Source organism: Acanthochromis polyacanthus, chromosome 6 (genome assembly GCF_021347895.1).
Source record: "Acanthochromis polyacanthus isolate Apoly-LR-REF ecotype Palm Island chromosome 6, KAUST_Apoly_ChrSc, whole genome shotgun sequence".
NCBI lineage: Eukaryota > Metazoa > Chordata > Actinopteri > Pomacentridae > Acanthochromis > Acanthochromis polyacanthus.
The window spans coordinates 40389186-40411106 of NC_067118.1; the positions used below are offsets into that span (position 1 = coordinate 40389186).

General features: G+C 39.4%; 1 protein-coding gene across 2 annotated transcripts in view; it reads left to right on the plus strand.

Moving 5' to 3' along the window:
* Window positions 1–21921, plus strand: part of cntn3a.1 (contactin 3a, tandem duplicate 1) — a 99907-nt gene that overhangs the window by 31706 nt on the left and 46280 nt on the right. For both annotated transcript variants that reach the window (XM_022206595.2, XM_022206587.2), the window contains exons 5-9: window positions 1231–1326; window positions 16340–16543; window positions 17088–17190; window positions 17517–17701; window positions 21382–21521. In XM_022206595.2, the coding sequence (XP_022062287.1) occupies window positions 1231–1326; window positions 16340–16543; window positions 17088–17190; window positions 17517–17701; window positions 21382–21521 (728 nt within the window). The remainder of the gene's footprint in view (window positions 1–1230; window positions 1327–16339; window positions 16544–17087; window positions 17191–17516; window positions 17702–21381; window positions 21522–21921) is intronic.

Sequence of the window (21921 nt, forward strand, 5' to 3'; positions counted from 1 at the left end):
TGAAATTTGCATGTTTGTGTCAGCCAAGAGAAAGATGATTTTTCTCTCAGCCTCTCTGAGTACTTCCACTGCTGGTTTACTAATATCCTGCAGCTCAGGCTATTAAGGAATATTGGATATTGTGATGGTCTCAAAGCGTCAATTTGTGTTCAGTTTGAAATTTAGATGTGAAAGCAAAGAGATTCAATAAAGCTGCAGTCTTTAATTGCTCTGTTTTGGATTTTTACAGCGATTTACAACACTAATACATCAAAAGCATACTGTTTTACAAAGTTAAGCACGACGCTACATGATTATCAGGGGATTTAAATGTGTTCATGCACAGAGAGGCTTTATGTGATTGTTACCCAAGGCTCAGCCATAGATTTCGAATTGGCCACTGAAGCATCCCACACAATCTGTCTGTGTGCACCAGATATGAAAAGAACTTAATGATCCGCTAATTAATTTCTCAAGTCATACAGGAGCTTTTCTCCAAATCGAAAAAAAGAACTCATGATAATTTAATACCGTTCTGCTGGATGCAATTTTCCATTGCTCACAAGGTCTGCAAAGATCATGTGCTGTGTTTATTATGCAGAGGCTCATCCTGCTGCGCTCTTATACAGGAGGTGTCAGTTTTGCCTTTCTTCCTCCCTGTTTTTTGAATTCACTCCTGATTATGTCATTATATGGCAGCCGCATATTTAGCTGCGCCTGCCTGCGATATCTCCCAAAGCCACGGCAGGCGAGAAGCGACGACGTGTTCGAGGATTGCCGTCTCTATTTACTTTCTCTCAGCAGGTTGTCAACAAGCAATCGGTCTCCATACAAATGATGTTTCAGTCTTAGTCATTTAATTGTTGCCGGTCTGTGTGCGGTGGATGAAACACAGAAAGTGATAACAATACGCTGTTCCAATTAAATTCACTCATGTGTGACTTATACTTGAAGAATTGCTTTCTGCTCCAGTCAGAAGTGTTTAGGACTTTACAGCACCAGGTCTGAGTTTTTCATTGCAAAACGCACCATGCACAAGTTGTGTATCGTATCGCACCATTAGACTGTGGTCAGTGGCTGTAGTTCTAACTAGATCTGAAATTATTGCGCAAGCACAGATATGACTTGTAATGCATTTTTTATCTCTGTAAACAACACCAGGGCTTGGGCTTGCGTTGCTGTGTGCTCGTGGCTTTTATGAGGAATGAAATGATTATTTTGGCTTTATTGCTTTTGTCTTGCTGTAAACAGACTTGGAGAATTTCAAGACCCAGAGAAGAAGTCCGGTGAGGGTTCGCGAAGGTCAAGGAGTGGTCTTACTATGTGGCCCGCCCCCGCACTCTGGAGGTAAGATGGTCTGCTTGGAAGTTTTTGGAGGCTTTTTTATTTCCATCTCTTCGCTGCATTGGCCTTTGTGCTGCAGAAATGAAGACATGGTATCAGATCCCTGATTCCTCATCTGCTACTTTATCTGGACAAAGTCGTGCTTGTGTTCTCCTGATCGAATCACCTGGCTGTGTTTTTCTGTGTTGGTGAAGTCAGCGGAGTGAGTCATTTTTACTTCGGGACACTCCGGCCTGTCAGTCTGATTTTCACTGGGGGCGAGGAGAAAGTTTGGCATGCAGACTGGAGAGGTTGTCCGTGACTGGGGCCCTGCCAGGCTGAGTAATAGAGCCTCTCTCTGAAGGTGCTTTGTTTGCTTCACATCATCCCTTTGCATCCATGATATTATCAATGGGAGTTAGCATCCAGTGCTATTAACTTCTACACAGGGTTCTTCAGATGGGCTTTCTGCCAGTGAAGCTGGATGTATTTTTCCACTGTCAGACAATCTGGATGCAGCGTAACACACCAGAACACAGCAGGGAGCGAGTGCAGTTTTCAGTCTTTATATCTAAAGATTAGTTGTAAAGTCTACACTGATAGTGTTTTTATTAAAAAAAAGGACTGGTTTGGAGTAAGTCCACTCTATTATACGCCTGCTTAAATCTCCTTTGATATGTCTGGTGCGTGTTCCTTTAATGACTTTTGTTGGGATCGTGCCAATTTGTTAATATCATGTTTAGTTATTGCAATCAAGCAGGCAGAGCTCCTCTTAAGTATTTTTGAACCGAGTCCAAATCACGCTTCAAGTCTTCAAGATGCGACTCGCAACTCAAAATCACACCAAGTGGTTCTTTTTTAAAAGGAAGCAGGGCAGCTGTACGTGTGAATCAAAGTATGTGTATGTGTCAAGTAATTCACTGAGAAACTTCACTGTTTCTGCACCTTTCCAGTCCCGGTTTGTTATGTCGAATTTTTGCAAAACTCAATTAGATTAGCAATGTACTGCATTGCTTGTGAAAAAAGGAACATAACAGGATGCCAAGCTGAACCTGTAGCCTGTCGGTACAACTTAACATCTGCTACCTAAATTTGCTTTTGAGTTCGTTTTAGTACAGTTGTCTCATAATGTGTAACAATGTGACTTTACACACATTCTACATTCAGTACACGCTCTGACAGGTTCTTCAAAGAACTGTTTTGTGGCGTTCCATTTCGATCTTCTTCTTCTTGCTGTTGCTGTTGTTGTGGTGGTGATGTTTTATTTTTTATTTTTTACCCCAAAAATAGGAAAAAAAATGGATTAGACAATTTTGTAGATGTTCCTAAATATGGACAATTATTATTATTCTCCATCCATCATCTGTACACCGGCAGTCTGTCGCAGGGCTACGTATATAAAGACAAATAGTCACACTTACTTTCACACCTACCGACAATTTAGAGTTACCAATTAACCTCAGCATGTTTTTGGACTGTGGGAGGAAGCCGAAGTATTCAGAGAAAACCCACACATGCACAGAGAGAACATGCAAACCTAGGAAGGCCGGGTCACGAACTGGGGATGATCTTCTTCTTCTTCTTCTTCTTCTTCTTCTTCTTCTTCTTCAATAAAACAAATGTTTAAAATAAAATAAATTAAGCAAAGTGTAAATACAGGTGTTAGGTGTTCCAGGAACCTCTTTTCTGAGCCATTAAAGGTTCCTCCAGCAAACTGTTCTCTCAATTGAAATGTTTAAAGTTCTTCCTACAAGCAGGCAAAGTTCTATTCTGCTCTCAATTCTGAAGTTGTACCAGTGCAGTTAAGTTCATATTTTACGCCAACCTTATATGCTTTTTACAGTAATATATGTGCAGCACAGCTGGACTGAAGGGGCTAAATGGGACCAGTGGCCCGAAGGCTTGTTCTTAATTTTACATTTCTGAAGGATGCAAATTTATGGGATGTTCGAAAGCAACAGGAGGCTCAGACTTTGGTAACATTGTTGTTGGAATTACAAAGATCAGATCAACCAAGGTGCACAAAGCCTTTTATCATCAAGAAGATCAAGACAGAAATTTAAAGCACTGAAAGGCCGGCTGTGATGCTCACACAGAGACGTGTTGCTTAGTATTCAGCTTAATAACAGGGTTCAGCTGCTGCCACGTCCATGCTTAGATCAGACACTGAGAGTTTTCAACAACACGCTTTAACTGTCAACAACCCTGAGACTGAAAAGTGGTCAGTATGCTGGTCCTGGTTCAGAGGCTCTGTTATCTATTATTCCATGGTATTCCACCGCGCACTCTATATGCTCTGTACATTAGATCACGTAGAGCTCAACCAGGCGTACGCACTATTTATTATTTATCAGGAATGTTTGAAATGAAGGTGGTAGAAACATGCAGTACCATCAGATGTGACCATTTGAGCTGCAAAAAGCAAAATTACAATCAGTGGTCCCCCAATCTTTGCCTTTGGACCCTGTTCCTGAGTGAAATTTATTCTCTAATAAGTCAAGTTTTACTTCCAGGTTGAGTTAAGTCCTATTTTTTTGTGGCTGGAATTTCAAAAACATCCAGTGGTTGATTAAAAAAATCTAAAATTCTAGTTATTTTGACCTGCAGACCTTAAGAATAAATTACATGGGCCACATATTATATCATTTATTACTTTTCTTAAATTGCAAAATTGCAAGCCTCCACTGTTAATTGTTACACAAACAACATTATCCACATCTAACCCTTCTGAATGTGCAGCTAAACTGGGCGAAATATATCAACAAGTCGTTGGTAAGGAAACATAAGAAACAGGCTTGATACTGTGTAGCAGCTAACAAGCTGAAAGAATGCCGTCCTGCAGCTTTGGCAGCTGGCTGTTTCATGCACAAATTGTTGCTTGGTGTTTTTTAGGTCAACATTGGTTCATTAATCCGTTTGTCGCTACGGTGTGAAACTGGAGAAAACTACGAGGTGTTTTTATCACACAGTTACTTGCAAAGCTAATAGAAGGCACACATTTGTAGTGCTTTGTTCTGTGCATGTTATAATGAGACATCTCACCTTGTGTTGACAAGAAAAGCTGGAACAATGAGCCATATGCTTACATTTGGCAGCCTTGTAGTGTAATAGCTTCTGGGTCTTTTTTTTAGAGACACGTCCCCAGGTGGAAGGCGTCCACATGCCAGCACATACTGTAGCCAGCAGACGGCTGAACAGCAGCATTGTGTGGAGTGTTGGGCCGCAGCTGCACTGTCACGACACTCGGCCAAAATATTTAGAAAAACCTGGCGGCGACAATTTAAACTCAATAGTTTTATTCATTATTCACAAGAAAACTGCACTGTTTTGGTCAAGATGATGTCGCCCATGCAAAATCCTGTCAAGTTTCCATCTAGAAGCGTGATGGATTGTTTTTTTCTATTTTCACCTGGAAAAGTGCTTCCTTTGTGTGATTGCTTTGACAAAGGACGGAATTTGTGCATGTTTCTGTCGAAGGGGACAGAAATCAATCAACTTTGACCCACTTTTATGTGAATACTTGTCAGAAAAGTGAGGAGGAGTAAGGTAACTGAGTTTTTATGTATTGATAAAGTTTAATAAAATACCTTTAAATAAAAAAAACCCACCTAAAAAACCACCTAATCCATAAAAATATCGATCAAGTCTTGCGAGGTCGCATTGTCGTAGACGTTCGCCATTGTGAATTTCGGCCCCGATAAGACCTTCGGGTAACACTTTATAATAACTATACACTATTAAGCATTAGTTAAGCATTGGTTCAGCATAATTTAAGCATTAGTTAATCCTTAAATCCTCATGAACTCATCATGAATTCACCATTAGTAATGCATTACAAAGCATGAGTGAAGACAGTTTTAAATGTTCAACTAACACCTTATTAAGCATTAGTTAAACATTAGTAAAGTGCTTAATTCATCGTTAACTCATCATTTGTAACTAATTAGTTATACGTGCTTAATTAATCATGAATTCATGATCTGTATGGCATTTATTATGCATTACTAAGCGCTTAATAAATCCGGTTAAAAATGTTTTGTTGCTCATTGATAACCTCAGTTAATACTTTATAAAGGGTTGTTTTATAGAGTGTATTTGTTTAAAGTGTGTATTTAAAAGAGCTTGTATTGTTTGGGACCAATAAAACTGACACTTTGTATATCTTTGCTTCTGTGTCATTTATAAACACTTTATAAAGCATAGATAGTCCTCACTTTAGATGGGCTCACGGAATATACTTAACTAATGAGTAGTAACCACATTAATAAGTTATTCATTGAGTATGAATATGTGTTTGTAAATCATATACTAACACAGTTGCTAACCCTTTATATTATCTTTATCTTTATTTGATCTGTTCTGGTGACTTCAGTTATGCATTCTTTTTTGTAATATTCTGATTCAAATTCAAATAATTTATTCTAATGTATTTAATGCATTCTAATCTATTGTCTGAGAACAATCAATCTTGAATTTTTGGCACACTGAGAACAGAAAAATATACATTAAAACATTATTTGACCAAAGTGTGCAGGTATAAGAAGCCCAGAAGATACATTTTAACTCCAAATATCCCCATTTTTCCACACAAAGTCGCACACAGTACGGCACAAGTGCATCAGTGTTATATAACAGAAGAATCAAAAGTATTTCATTTTCTCTTTTAAAAAGGCCAGCAGAGGTTTCTGACTTCACTATTTTGATACATACACGAACCTCAAGGATTATTGAAGAGTGCTGCTGCTCAGCTCCAGTAAGAACCAGGAGTGTTGAATAACGTCGTCCCGAGGTCATAAGGCTCATAATGTGAACATCCCACCTGCATTTCAAACTTTACAACCATTTTCAGGTGATGAATCCATTTTTTTTCCCACATTAACAGCCGTTGGAAGCTTCACCTCTGTCAGGAACCTTGCAGTGGGTGTGCCGAAACTCCTGTGAATCATCTCAATTAGTTTCCTTCCCACGTGTGCTGTGTTGCTCTTTCTGTTAGATTTTTTATTATTGCGTTACTTTGTTATGGATGGTGAGATGTATTGTGTCCTCTCACCTAGCAGCTGTTTGAATCAGCAGGGCTTTCTGGATTCTTTTCCATCTGTTCTCGTGCAATGAGGGGATTCCGGGACATCGTTTCTTTTAAATTAGGATTAAAAATGTAACGTCTCTCTTTGTAAACTCATTTTCATAACATTTGGGAGATTCCCTCGGCCTCGCATGTTGCACTTTGTTGCAGCTGCTTTGTTTGATCACACTACAGATGTTTACGGAGACGCATGCCGCAATGTGTCTGAATCAGACTAAACCATCGGGGCATCTGGGTGTTGATGTCGGCGTCTTGAGGGAAATGTAAATAGATTTTATTCAATAATCATCATCAATAATTCATGTCCATCTTGTCTGTCAATTGTTCTCGAAACTGTAAAGTCTTTTTTTTTTTAAAATAAACTCCAAACTCCCCAGTTGGACTTTCCGTCTACATGACACTGATCATTTGGGACTGGAGTCCTGCAGGAGCTGTTGTCAGTAGCCCACACTGCTCCACTGTACGTGGCCCACATCTGTCACTTCCAGTCCCTTATGAAGTCTTTACCTGTTCTAAAGAAGGAACAGTGATGCCATGCACCATCACAGAGAACCTGTCCACCTGATAAATGCTGCTGTCATTGGAGTAAAGCTTCCTCATTACCTGAAAATATTGTTCTAATTTTAGATTTATTTTTATGCACAAGGTAGTATTTAGTTTCACTCCTCTTTTTGTCTCTATAATTAATGACATTGTATGATCTCAGCCTTAATCTGCATTCAGTCAGCTGAATAAGTATTTTATATAATTTTTAAAGGGTTTTGATTCCTAATCTGTATCTTATTCATGTAAAACCACAGCACTAAAACATTATAGGGTCTTAACCCTAATATCTAAACTTATTGAGTGAATTTGCAACAAGTTTTAGATTTTGGATGTATCTTTACTCCTCTTTTTGTCTGTAATTAACAACAGAGTGATCTCAACTTTAATATGTATTCAGTCAGCTAAAGTACTGTCGTATTTTGTATAGCTTTTGTAGGGTTTTAATGCTTAATCTGTAATTTACACACTTTCTCACACTTTCTCTGCATGCACTGCACATGAAGAGATATTGACAATAATGTTTGCTTTGACTCAACATGTTTAGATAATCTTTTTAACTTTAATACAGTGCATGTTGTTTTAAGTTTGCTCAATTAAAAAAAAAACCATGACTTGACCTCACTTGACTTCTCTAATCAGGACAGTTCTCACAGTAAACCAAGCTTTTTATCTAAGGCCATTGCAAGTTTTGTCTAGAAACCTGTTGAGAGACGGATGTGAGAACTTATCATACTTTAAAAAATGTGTTTATACACCGACATATGTGAAGTACACGAGTCACAAAGTGTCGAGAAAACAGGCGAGCTGAGGACACCTCAGATCCACATCACATCCTCACAGATGTCCTTCAGTGTTTAGTCTTTGCTGAAAACAGTTCCTCTATCCTGGTTTAACCCATGACATCGATGATAACACCTGCAAGAGCAGGAAGCAGAAAGTGTTCTGTATAGCAAGAATCATATGAGACGGTGAGAAGAAACAAAAGCTATTCTTAACCCAAGCTCATGTTAAATCAGATAAATAATTGAGCTTCCACGACGTTTGCCTCTACTTTGATTTAATTAGACATATTCAGTGAAATAAAATCCAATGCTTAACATAAGCAGTAGTGAAGTAGTGTTTGCAATGCTGCAGAATAAAGAGAGAACTCAGAAATATGTGACAAATGGTGTCGTCTCAGCCACTTTAATATGCATTCAGTTGTGCTCAGTTGGGGGAAAATGGCATATAGATTTCGTGCAAGATTAAATTATTAATATTACATGTTACCCCATAAGCAGAAGTTTATTTTTGTAACATGACACCAGGAATAATGCGCCACAACATACCAGCTGTTTTAGATGAAAGCCCTTCCTTTGATTTTCTTCAAAATTTTCCTCAGATTCGGATAATATAAATATTTCATCGTACTATTTAAGTAACCCCGACTTCAAGCAGATTTCTAGCAGACAGAAATACATCTTGTTCTGATGAATTTTCAGAACTGTCAGGAAGAAAAAAATAAACACAATCAAATATAAAACAGCACATCTGTTGTAATGAAGTGTAACACAAAGATCTCCAAAATCCAATATTCAGTATCAGAGCTCTCAGACTAACTGTCAACAGTGGTTGTTATTTGGGTGAATAATTGCTATTCTTGGTCAAATTCATTCAAACTGGGTCAGTTTGCTTCCCTGCTGTTTTTCCTTACAATAAATAAACCGAACCAGAGCCTGCTTTTGTCCAACTACCAGTAATGTAGGCTGCAGACTGCTTTTATTTGCTTCTTGTTGTGATGGATCATTACAGTTCTCTGGAGACTTAGCCTCGGTGTTTGGAATGATCCATTTCTCTGACAACATTTTGTTAGATTTAGCTGCCACTGTAGATTATCCGTGCTGATGGAGATGCTGAGATGTGCTGTAAAATGAATCATCTCCAGTTTCCTAACATGTGAAAGGCCTGACTGGTTATATCTGGTACGGTAATGATATATCACGTCTGGAGTTATTTACATGCTCACACGTTTATCCTTATCTGCTCACACCCACACACTTAACATGCTCTTGTCCTCATTTAGCTTCTCCTTATCTTGATTGGATTGGTTACTTTGTGCTGGATCAAGCTGCGGATACATTGTAACACATGTAGCTTGATTTTAAGTTAGATACATTTTACCTAATAAGAATGGCAGACATGGATGGAGAATTAAAAAAGGAAAGAGATTAAATTAAGAAGGAAAATACATGAATATGCAAAGACAAATAATGGCACAGTACTTGCAGCACTGTGACTGAAACAAAGAAAAATCCTGACTGGCATACAAACGGACTCTGACAGTGTTGGAAAAGTCAGAAACATGTTCTCATAAAGGGTGACAGAATATAATTCACGATCAGCACAATGCAGCCTTAGACAAGGATCTGCCTCATCTCCCCCTTTAAAGGATTTCAATATCCCATGCATGATTCAAGAATCCATTATTTCATTTTAACGATGCCTCAAAACCCTCAAAGACCGCAGCAGGAAGTAGTTTGACGCAGGCGAGATAGTCTGAAACTGCAAGGCGGTTTGAAGTTGCACTTATAGAACGACCAAACATTGTCAAGAATCCAAAGAGGAGCTCCGACCGAACTCTTTTCTCTGCGCGGTGCTGCATTTGCGTTAGACGTCTGTGTCATCTTTTCCCTTTGAGACGGTCTGAATGATTGTTAGTCCAGGACCTAATGCATCTGACCTCCTTTCGCTAATGGAAACTGGCCTTTCAGATTTACTCAAGGCTGAAATCACTTGTTTTCTATATCCAGTGCATCTACCCCAAAACAGAGGCTGCTGGCTGGCTAAAACAGCACACATAGCTTGCAGGGATTTTTCCCAAGTGCGTGACCTAAGCCATTTCATAGAGTGAACTTGTGTGTTATGAATACAGATAGGAAGCCCTGGTTAATGGCTGTTGCCGTCTCGGGAGCAGACTTGCGAGCACACACTTTGACACAAGTTGTGCATATTCTTTCCTTTGATACACTACACACTTGTGCAAAACCCCGATCCTTGATTCAGTATGTCCTTGGCCTGTCATGTTCCATTTTTCTTCCTTCTTCTCAGATCATTAAGAGGGGAATTGATGATGCCTGTTCATTATACAGAGGCTAAATGGAACCACAATGAAATTCTGCCACTCACTGTCACTCCTGATTGCATTATTCCATTACTGCCCATCCGCAGAAGGCTCTCAAGTCCAGCCATCGCACACAGCCTATGGCGCTTTCCACTTCCGATTTTCTTCTTCCTGTTTTCTCACCATGAATCTTTAACTAACCAATTAGTAACCTCTTATTTGTTGTTGCTCCAATTTGTCATGCCTTGCACCTTTGGGAGATATAGTTTTAAAAACAGACATTAAATATACATGACCATGTGGATGAGAGCTTGAATATATTATTTAGGGGAGAGGAGGATATAGCAGCACAGATGCTTTTTCCTTTGCCGTGAAGTTATGGTTCGTCAGTTGTTGTGGATAGTTGGAGTGCATGCGTTTAAAGAGGCACGCTGAAATCCAATGTCTCTCATAATGTCATTTTTCTTACCAAGAGTTGAATTACCACTGCCATGTCAATTCTTTAAATATTAAAGGGGAACTTCGTTTTTTTCAACCTGGGGTCTGTTTCCATATGTCATTTCATACATGTGAGTGATGGAGAAATGAATTTTCGACATAGCTCCAGTATTTAGCCAAGCAGGCAGCTTAGCAGCTCAGCTAGCAGCTCAGCTAGCAGCTCGGCTAGCGAAAAGTATGGGGCAGCTCGCCCCCCCGCGTCAAAGTCCGCCCTAACGTGCTTTTTGCCCCACACTGACCGGCTCAGATAGTCTCAATGAGTGTCCCACAACATACTAGAGATGAGAAGTGAACGAAAACCTCCACATTACCTGGCGATCGCTCTTTGTTGTGGTCTGTATCCAAATCTCAGGACGCTAGAAAGCAAATCTCGTTCTGAAATCGCGTGAGAGCTCCAAAAATTGCGCGAGAGGAGCTATCGTGCGATTTCGGAACGAGATTTTCTTTCTAGCAAAAGATTTGAGATTTGGATACAGACCACAACAAAGAGCGATCGCCAGGTAATGTGGAGGTTTTCGTTCACTTCTCATCTCTAGTATGTTGTGGGACACTCATTGAGACTATCTGAGCCGGTCAGTGTGGGGCAAAAAGCACGTTAGGGCAGACTTTGACGCGGGGGGGCCAGTTGCCCCATACTTTTCGCTAACTGAGCTGCTAGCTGAGCTGCTAAGCTGCCTGCCTGGCTAAATACTGGAGCTATGTCGAAAATTCATTTCTCCACTCCATCACTCACATGTATGAAATGACATATGGAAACAGACCCCAGGTTGAAAAAAAACAAAGTTCCCCTTTAAGTGATACAGGACATGGGCAGCTTTGCTTAGCATAAAGACTGGGAACATAGGGAAACAACTTGCCTGGCTCAGTCTAAAGTTTTAACATGCACTTACCAGCACTTCTAATGCTAATGTCTTGTTCAAAACTGTACAAAAACTGAAGTGAAAAAGATGAAAAATGTTTTTTTCACTTCAGTTTTTGTACACATTGAATAAAGAGGTGTTGTTAGACAGAATTTTTACCACTGGACCAAATGATTCCTGCAGTTTCCAGTCATTATGCTAAGCTAAGCTAAATGTCTCCTATTGCAGCCTCATTATAACCATCCAGACATTAGTCACACAACAGTAATAGCAGTATTTAGAATTTTTTTTGTCTTAAAATATGTTCCTTCTAAACTGACACAGAGATGTTACATTAAAGTGCCCCTACCACACATATTTAAAGGTTTAGACTTTTATTTTGAAGAGCTGCTAAACTATATTTACATGCTTTAGTGTTCAAAATTATTTTCCCCACTCTTAGCACTGCTGCAGCAACAATTTCCATTTCAGCTCCTGTCTCTTTAAGGGCCCTCTCCCAGAAAGCTCAGTCTGATCTGATTGGTCAGCTGGCACGACAAAAGCACCATAATCTCAGATTTTTGACTATAGACAGAGAGATGTAGCCCTAGCAGATGTAGCTCTATGGTGGACTGCAAACAAGCTGCTCATTCTTTGTCTGAGGAGGTCTAACTAGCTTCTGTGCTAACGCTATGTTACGCTATGATGTAGATAAGTAAGGGAAGAAAAGACTGGCGTTTCAGTCTGGTGTTTTCTGCTGGAGAGAAAACCTTTCTTTGGCATGAACTTTGTAACTCAGCAGACCCTTCATATGCACATTAAAGCTACGATATATAACACAATGGAAGAAAGAGAAAAACCCCAAAAAGCATAATGTGAGCTCTTTAACATGATTTATTGTAATGCACTGCACACACCATCAGTCATGATACGGGCAACTGGCAGAACAGGCCAGCAGCCAAACTGAGAAAGATGGTGAGTGCCAGTGGGGGTACTGCATTTATCACGAGCCAAGTGCACCACGAAATGTGTGTTTTTAATCGCCGTTTGTCTTCAAAATATGCTTTTCTGGACTATTCTCATGCCACTGATTTAATGCCAGACACCGTTCGACATACCATAGTTTTGCAGTGAAGTTTTGCGGGAGGTTTAAGCGTCACGAATATCTTTGTTAATGGAAAAGGAAAATGGAAATTATAACAGCAGGGAACTTAGCCAGAACAGAAGAATTATTTGGAGGTAAAAATATTTGGTGGCTGGTTGACATTTAACTTTATTCACAGAGCTGCAACATAATTTGGCAGAAAGCCTTTAATACCACCACGACTCCAAGTAATTGGTGTTCAAGAAACTGGTGTCATGCATGGGTGACGATATTTTTCTACTAATTTTGGCTTTAGACTTACTTTTCATATTCTATATATATATGTATTATTTTATAGCATCTGGTGACATGTTGGTACATTAAGCATCCTTTAATGAAAATGCACAGCTTTTCATTATAAACATTCCACATTGTGTTTCTGTCACATTGGAATTATGGACTTCACTGGCACAAAACAGAGCGACAGGTGTGGTTACACTGTGTGATGCAAGTTTCACTCTCATGTTGTGTTCTTGGGATGATCACAAGGTCAGGTTGTCCTCTACCAGTCCCACACACATAAAAGCACAGTAGCTGATAAAAAAGAAAAAAGAAAAAAAGAAAAGAACATCCTCACAAGCACAGCACAAGTTGTCGAGCTTCAGATTTGAAGAACCCAAAACACAAAAGTAAAAGTAAGTTTACTTGAATACAAAGAGTCTCTTACAAGGTTACAGGAACCAGGTCGACGAGCAAAATAGAGGGAATGTATTGGCATGAAGTTGCGAGTGGCCATCTGGCAGGGTGTAATTGGTGGTATATACTGAGGGACTAATGAGCGGAGTAGAGGGGTGGGGAAGATCAGGTGATGCAGCCGGCGGTAAAAGGAGGCCGAGTGGGAGTGGCTGGGAGTTAAAGCCGAGGAAGGCAGACGACTGACCGGGGCAGAATGAAACCAAACAAGCAAGTCTGTGACAAAAGGCTTCGAGATTCTATGTGATCTGCAAGGTTTGCAGTAATATGTCAGAGCCCACACATCCTCCTCTCGCCCCCCGGAAGAGCAGAACTGAAGAATACTGAGTCAGTAGATGAGTGTCCGACTCGCGTCTCAATTATTCCCTGTTCTGTAGTGCCGAGTCATCGCTTAGACAAGTTTTTACCAACGGCCAAGATTGCTTTTGGGACAGGGATGCAATATGGTCCAGAGCAATCTATCCTTATGTCAATATGTCAAAACACCATCATTCCTTTTTATAATGTTGCTGATTGTTAGTGCAAAGCCTCTCTGACTGCACTCCATTTGGTTGATAGTACTGGGACTGTTTCCCAGAAGCCTGTTATCAGGGATGATGAATAGTAGACGAGGTGGTACCGTACTGAATAACATGATCTGTAATACATTGGTTTTATTGGGCGTTATGTGTTTTTTATGCAGGAGCTGCAGCTTAAGGTTTGATTTAGGGTCCTACGCTGCTACATGACAACCGCAGAGGGAGATATTTGCTTTGTTCGGGTTTGTTTATGCACAACCTTTGTCACTGTGTTTAAAATATATTCTTATTAGGTAATAAATTCCAAAAAGAGAAAGTACGTGAAATGGCCAACAGAGCTCAACGGATTACTGGCCTGGTTATTGGGTGTGATATTCAAAAATCTTCTAGTTATCGGTAGCATTTTTGCACACTTGCAAAGCTATTTTTTTAGTGCTACATGTTGATGCTAGACTTTCATCAAGCAAATGATTTCATACAAAGACGGCTTCCTAAATAGGGAAAGGCTCTACCACCAACGATCACACTCCAGAAACCCTGGGGAGGTAATAAACACCGTAAAAAATATTTTAAATACCATATTCATAATGAGAATTATAAATATTGCAACTAAAAAGTTACATCGTATTGGAAAAATCTTATTATAGAAATACTTGGAGTCTGCTGCATTCTAAAATAAACTAGACTAAATGAAACTGCAACTATAAGAAATACATATGCAAAACTGAAATACAATGAAAAAAGAATTTCAACTAACTTCTGTGTTGGCGAAATTTTGACACCAGTAATTTCAGCTTTACAGTGAATGTGTATTGGCTCAAAATGTCAGTTATCAGTCCCTTTATTACTGACAATCAGTACAGTAAAAAACAAAACGGGATAATTAAAGTAAAAAGATTGTATGGTTGCAGTCTTATTTTACTTTCTGCTTCATTTACACTGGGACACTTCACTTAGTACTATTATACTTTAATGTGCAATACATTGATGCCTGGCAAACCTTCAGATTCACAAATCTTGAACTCAAATTAGACTTCCTATTATTTACTAAACATCTGTAAAACATAAAGGAATGCCAACAAGATGGGGTTATAGAATTTGTGTTATTCCAAATTTTGACACCAGGAATTAAAAATTTCACTGCAAATATGCATCAGTTCCAAATATCAGTCTCCTCAGTTACTAACAGTTGGTATCTGTATCGGCCCAGAAAAGAAAAGCTCTGTCAACCTGCAGGTGGAACTTCCTGCTGATTCAACCCAACAGTTCAGGAGATGTTGTGATGGTGAAGCTTTGCTGGATGTTAGTCAACGTTCAGACTTTTTGGTTCAGTGGAGACGTCCAGCTGTTTGAATCTGCGCTACTTCTATGACCGAAGCTGCATTTAACTTTTCACACTGCTGCTGCACGACGGAGCTACTCATCCTAAATTACTCAAAACTCGACAGAACATCCAAAATTTTGTCTGAAGTGACTTGAAATTTGCCTAAAACGAGTTCATAAATGTCTCCACATTTACCCAAAATTACACAAAACTATCTAGAAAGTCTCAAAATTTGTCCAAAATGGGATAGAAAGTGTTCAAAACGACTCAAAGGTGAAAGGAAAGTTTAAGAACGTGCCAGATATTACTAAAAACTTGTCCAGAAGTAGATACTGTCCAAACAGATTCAAGACTGTCCAGAAAGAATTAAATTGGTCCAAATCAAGTTAAAAATGACTAAAAGTTGATCCAGAAATGTCTCAGAATGTGTCCAATCTGAGCAGAAACTTGTCCTTGATTAGCTATTGTCCATAATTACCCAAACTTTGTTCAAAGTGAGTCCAAAAAATAAAGAAACATCTGATTTAACTTCAAATTTTGCTGAAGTGACACCAAATTGATCCTAAATGGCTCAAAAGTTGTTGAATAAAACATCCAAATGAACCAAAATTGTTCTCTTCCTTTCATAAAGCATATGAAATTAAAATAAACAAGTATAATTAAAACATTAATAACACATTTTACTTTAACCTTAAATTACACTAGGAAAATTCATTTAGCACAGGTTGTATCATACTTTGTTGTACAATGTTCAGACCTTTGGTACCTCTTCATTTCTTATCTTAAACTTCGTGCTTCACTGTTGTCCGTGGCAACCTGCTCTCTGCATTGTCTTAATTCTGGGCTGTTTTTCTGTCTAAATACCCTCTTAACAACCACCTCGCTCCTCATTCTCCTCAACTACCTTCAAGTTAAACAGGCCACTGCAGAAAACACCTCAACGATCCTGCTGGGGGTGTAAATAACTGCTTCTATTTAAAAAAAGCCCAGTTATTCCTACTTTTGGCCTCATCACTTCAGCATAGTGGACCTCTAAAACTTCTGCCTTATTAAGGGCATTTATCCAACAGTGAGCAAGAGTAATTGCTGCTCAATTATAAATTGTGTTTTTTAATCATGGAAGGCAGTCCAATCCACTAATTGCTTTATCCCTGAAGGCATCCACTCACGCTGAAGTGATGAGACTGCTGATGAAGCACATGGTATATGTACATGGGTACAAATGATGCACAAATACAGTGTTTGCTTTTTCATGTCTCGCCCACTTCCATCCTGTGTGATTACCTTCACAGAACTCTCCTTCACTTGGATCTTCAATGCGTACCCATCGTTTGTCGTCCAGGACACGCGGCGCTTTGTGTCCCAGAAGACAGGAAACCTCTACATCGCAAAAGTGGAGCCGTCTGATGTGGGCAACTACACCTGTGTGGTCACCAACACGGTCACCAAAAGCAGCGTTCAAGGGCCACCGACACCTCTAGTCCTACGGGTTGATGGTACGAAGGAACCTGTTTGTTAAGATGCACCTACAGCACAAAGTAGTAGCAGTTATTTTTGTGCTAAAATCAACATTTGGGACTGAAAAACTTCCAAATTGCAGGTGCCGTCACTTAAACGAGCTGTTTCCTTGCAGGATAAGTTTTAAAAAGGTGACTTTTTTTCACTGGCAACCATCGACTTTGCAAACTGCTGCCAACACTTTTAATCATCTGTACCTCATTTGGGTCTGTAGCTTGGCTGACAAAATAAAAAAAAAACTTTTGGCAGTTGTCTGGTTAGCTTGTTCACTGTACTTTTATAGAAAATAATTGAACTTTAAATGATAATCAGGCAGTGGTCAGACAAATTACAGTCTGATATTCTCCACTAAACACTGGCACACAGTCCAAACACCTTGGAAAAGCTCAGAGAGTTTCTTTGAGCCAACATTAAATGTATGTAACTTCATCATGTAGGGATCTAAACTATGTTATGGTTTAGTTCCATTGTGACCTTTATTGGCCTTGAGCTGAAAGAATTCCCGTCTTTTTGTCTCCCCAGGTGTGATGGGTGAATACGAGCCAAAGATCGAAGTGCAGTTCCCTGAAGTCGTCCCTGTCGCTAAGAGCTCAACTGTCAAACTGGAGTGTTTTGCACTCGGAAAGTACGTCCCACTGTGCATTATTATACCAAACTCACAACTACATTAGCTGTTTGCTTTACCAGTGTAAGCTGCATGGTAATGCGCAGGCACCCTGGGAAGCGATTTTCAGATTTCCGATTGTAATGACTTCCTCACCGAACATACAGAGACTCACCAGTTAATGTTTCAGAGTAATTAAACATTTACATCCTTCGTCACCGTTATTCATTATTCACTTGCATCCCATACATTTCCTCCGGCTAAGCTAACCCCCCCCAGATGAAACGGGTTTCAGGCCTGTGTTTCATTTTGTGTCCTCGCTGTGTGTTGTGTTTTCATGGCTTCAGCCCGGTGCCAACCATCAGCTGGAGGAGAGTGGATGGATCCTCGTTCGGCAGGAAGGTGGACATAAATAAAGCCAGCGGAGTTTTGGAGATCCCTTATTTCCAGCAGGAGGATGCAGGCATATATGAATGTGTTGCTGAGAACAGCAGAGGAAGAAACTCGGTTAAAGGAAAGCTGTCTTTCTATGGTGAGTAGGAGGCTGTTTTTTTCCTGACTTTGATCTAAACCTTGCCTCACTTCTTGCCTCTTGTCTTGGGTATAAAAAAAAAGTCTCTGATGCCTTCAACCTGTCAGTCTTCTTCCTATCACTTTTATACATTTATAGACTTTTACCAAATCTCCTACCCCTCAGTTCAACGCCTTATTTAAACCCCCACCCCCAAAGGCGCCCTACTCTGAGGCTTGACTGAGTAAAAGTGTAACTTTGTTGTGGCTCCAACAAAAAGTTTTATTTGTTGTCATGCAATCTGTAGCTTTTATGAGAGTCCATATATAACTGCATCATGTTGAGGGAATGTGGTAGTAAATTAACCTATTACCAGTAGTTCATTCCTGACAAGCTCTTTATTGTGCCAGAGGCTAAGACGGAGCCACAGATTTACACCACCTTTCAAGGAGAGGTGATTTTTCCCTCACCAACACTGGACTTATGGCTCATATTCTGAGAAAGCTTTTAATGGCCCTTGATGAAGGATTTTTTTATGGTTTCGCTCTCCATTATTTTGCAGTTTATGCATTGATGATGTCTGCCCACAAGGCCCTATAGGGACTGAAATCATCAAATTCAGATTTTTCTTTTCTGAAGGAGGATGCCTTTGAAATGATAATACAGTTTTTTTTGCAGCACCTTTTGGTGAGATGAAATACTCACAGTAGCTGTAGGTAGACTCAGGATTAAACACGCTTTTCTTCCAGCAGTATGGCATCACAGGAGTGGGCGTCGATAACCTAGAACAAGGTGAAATGGTGCGATGATGTTGTGGTCATTTTACAAACAAGGTCGTATTTTTTCTGCAATTTGCGCCCGTCGCTGTGTCGAGTCACATGGCCTGTGTGGAAGTCGTGTTTCGCCTTGTGAGATTTAAGTCCTGTCTCATCTCAAAGCCGCGCAGACTGACCGGCTGCCAGGTGATAAAAATCTGTAATCTCATTTTAAACTGCCATAGACGGGAGCTTGTGGGACATCCATCAACTCTACAGAAGAATAGAGGCGAGTCAATATGGGGATGCGGTGTTTGCGACAACCAAACAGTACGAGTGCAGCAACAATAAGGGGGTGGCCTCGCTTTCGATTTCACACTTAATTGTCCTTCCGCAGTTCCACTGGATTTAAGAAATGAGATCATGGTCGGGCAGTTTACTGCATTTGAATGGGCTCCGACACAATCAGATTGACTTTGTGCCGGAGCCGCCTGCGTGACATCTTTCCTTCTATTATGTTATCTCTGACACTCTCATTTGTAATGTCGTTAACAGGGTGTCATACAGTAATTGTTTCTCAACAGTGAATGCATTTTTAATACTGAACGTATTCATTACGCCAAATGTATTCCCTTTCATGGAAGGAACATTTAGAGAGCTTGTTATGTTGTTTTTTTTGACAGCAAAATATTATCGCAAGTCTCTTATATATGCTGCTGCTGGAGTCAGTTTCTCTGTAAAGCTTTTGTAATGTCACTTGAATGGGTCAGAATTTGTTCTTGGGAAGTAAAATGCACTTGAAGAAAGACATGCAGCCCAGCCAGTGAAGCTAGGAAGAGAAACAATAAGTAAGAGGCAATTTCATTGAAGAAAAACCCACTATGAGTCAGATAATAATTTAGGGACTTTTGAAGTCCCTGGCATATATCTTGCATGCATTTTTATTTAAAAATGTTGTTTTTTTGTTTATTGTGATCATTTCTTTACAAATTCAGTAATTATTTATTATGGAAACAATCACTTATTAATAAAAAATTACTGGATATCACTAAATAACCGTCCAAATTTAATAACAGCCACCTTCTAATTAGCTAAACATTAATAAAATGAGCTTAACACTCATGATTTCACATTTTAAACTAACAGGTGTCACATAAATACAACAATGACTCTTTATTAGTTTAAATAACAAAAAAAACCCGCTTTGCTGTTTAAATCTATTCCAATGAAATAAGGACAGAGATGAAATCAGCTGTTTCCACAAATAGAACACCAATAGCAGCGTATTTATCTTGAGCACAAAACTCTCTCCTCTTGTCTTGTAAATTAGTTTAGTTTAGTTTATTTGAAAGGGGACAATGCAATTTCATAAAACACATGATCATACATGGTTAAAAAATCCAGAATTAGCCAAAAGGCTAGTTTTCATCTGTAGTCCCCTGGCCATGATATAAAAAAGCAGTAAAATACATCTACAAGAGATAAAACATAGACACATTGATACGGCACTAATGTAACAAATAACACATACATGACAAACTGTTAAGAGAGCACAGAGCACACAATACCTATACAATACAAGATTCATATTCAAACACGTACTAGTACAATTAAGAGAATGAGACATCACAACGTAACATTTGATTCCAACATCAAAACATCAAAACGCTCTTTAATTCTTAAAGTTCAAACCTACACATTTCGTCTTGGCCGTTTTACAAACTTTAAGTCCGAGAAAATATCTTTTTTTTTTAACTTTAGTGAGCCTGAAGTCCTTATATCTGAGTCCGGTCATGTTACCAATAACCCTGAACACAAAAGCATTTTGTTTTACCAGAAAACTAGCAGATATGTAAACAATTCATCTCTAGTAATTAGTGAGTTATCATATAAATAACTGATAACCAAAGCGCTTACAGTTGATTTTGCTTTCACACTGTTTCCATGGAGCTCATTAAGAGGAACTGACAGAGGCGTGTCTGCAGAATTCGATTTTCCTCTTGAGATGACCGACCTCACACATTGACTGTTTCTAAATACTAACTTCTCCTACAGGATAGAACATTTAACATCCTCCCTAATCAAAACTTTGATCCCTCTGTAAGGTTCATAGAACTCAGTATTTAAACAGATTCTCTCATAACCGCATTATGATCTGGTGAGACTTTATTTCATATGTAAAATTTTAAAAAACAGAGTATATTTGAAATACTGTACAAAACTCTCAGGTTAAGTCAAGCATTCACCCCGCTAAAAAGTCCTTGACAATGAGTGGAGACTGAAATATTAACCTTTTTTGAATTAACACAGCTAGTTACTCTTCTGCCTTTTCGTTTCCCCTTGACCCCGGCAGGGCGTCGTGTATTTATGCAGGAGCTTCACAAGGTCCATAAATCTTCTTACACTGTCACCGGAGATAAGGCGCTGGTCATTTATGTGACAGGAAGACCACCGTCATAAATACAGAGGGATTTATCAATGGATTTCTGATGCTGAAATGGCAAAAAGCGAATATAACTTCTGTTATTAACTGCACTGCTAAAGAGGAATTACAAACCTGAGATTGTTAGTGTAACAACAAACATAATTTGGTCAGTAAACCTGATTTTTGTGAAACATCTGCATGAGAAAAGCAAGTTGTGGCAAATCTAGATGCTTATTGTTTAGTTTTAAGCTTTACAGTAAACAGTCTCAGCCATCCGCTATTGATTTTCCTTTGCAATAACCTTACACAGTTGTTTTTATTTATATATTTTTTTCCCAAGCAGAGATCAGCTTCAGGTTAATTAGGAGTGGATTTATGATTAGTGCCCTTCGAATGCCCCTTTAATGAACTAATTGCCTGCTTGGTTGGTTCATTGATTCATTCTAAAACTGCTGCTTACTGGCAATACTGAAGCGTCTGTGCGCTGTTGAAGTGTTCATTTACAGTATGTGACCCCACAGCTGCACCTCACTTGACTGAGAAGCCTCAAGATGTTCAGAAGACTATCGATGACACTCTGGTGTGGGAATGCAAAGCCAGCGCCAAGCCCAAACCCTCGTACCGCTGGCTGAAGAACGGAGAGCCGCTGGACCCCATGGAGGTACGGGATTTAACTCTTTTTTTGTTGTTGTTGCTTTTAACGAACAAAGACATGAACACATTTCTGCAATTCCTTCTACTGCTGCAGCACCTCAAAGCACAACAAAGAGGGGAAAAAAACCTGCAAGTTAAAAAAAGAATCAAACACAAGAGCTGAAATGCAATCAGTCAAGAGGGTTCACCACCTTTTCAGAGTGTACCAATCAAGATTGTTTGGAAGTGAATAATTAGATTAATCAAATATTGACTGGTTTTCCAAACAAAGCACCTGCTTTAAATTATAGTTGTGCAAATCATCTGCAGGCAAAACGCCATCTCAAGACTTCTGTTCTGCTCCACTGCAATATTTGGTTTCGCAAACACAACCTCAGTGTTGGATGGTTGGATGGTCTGTGTCCAAA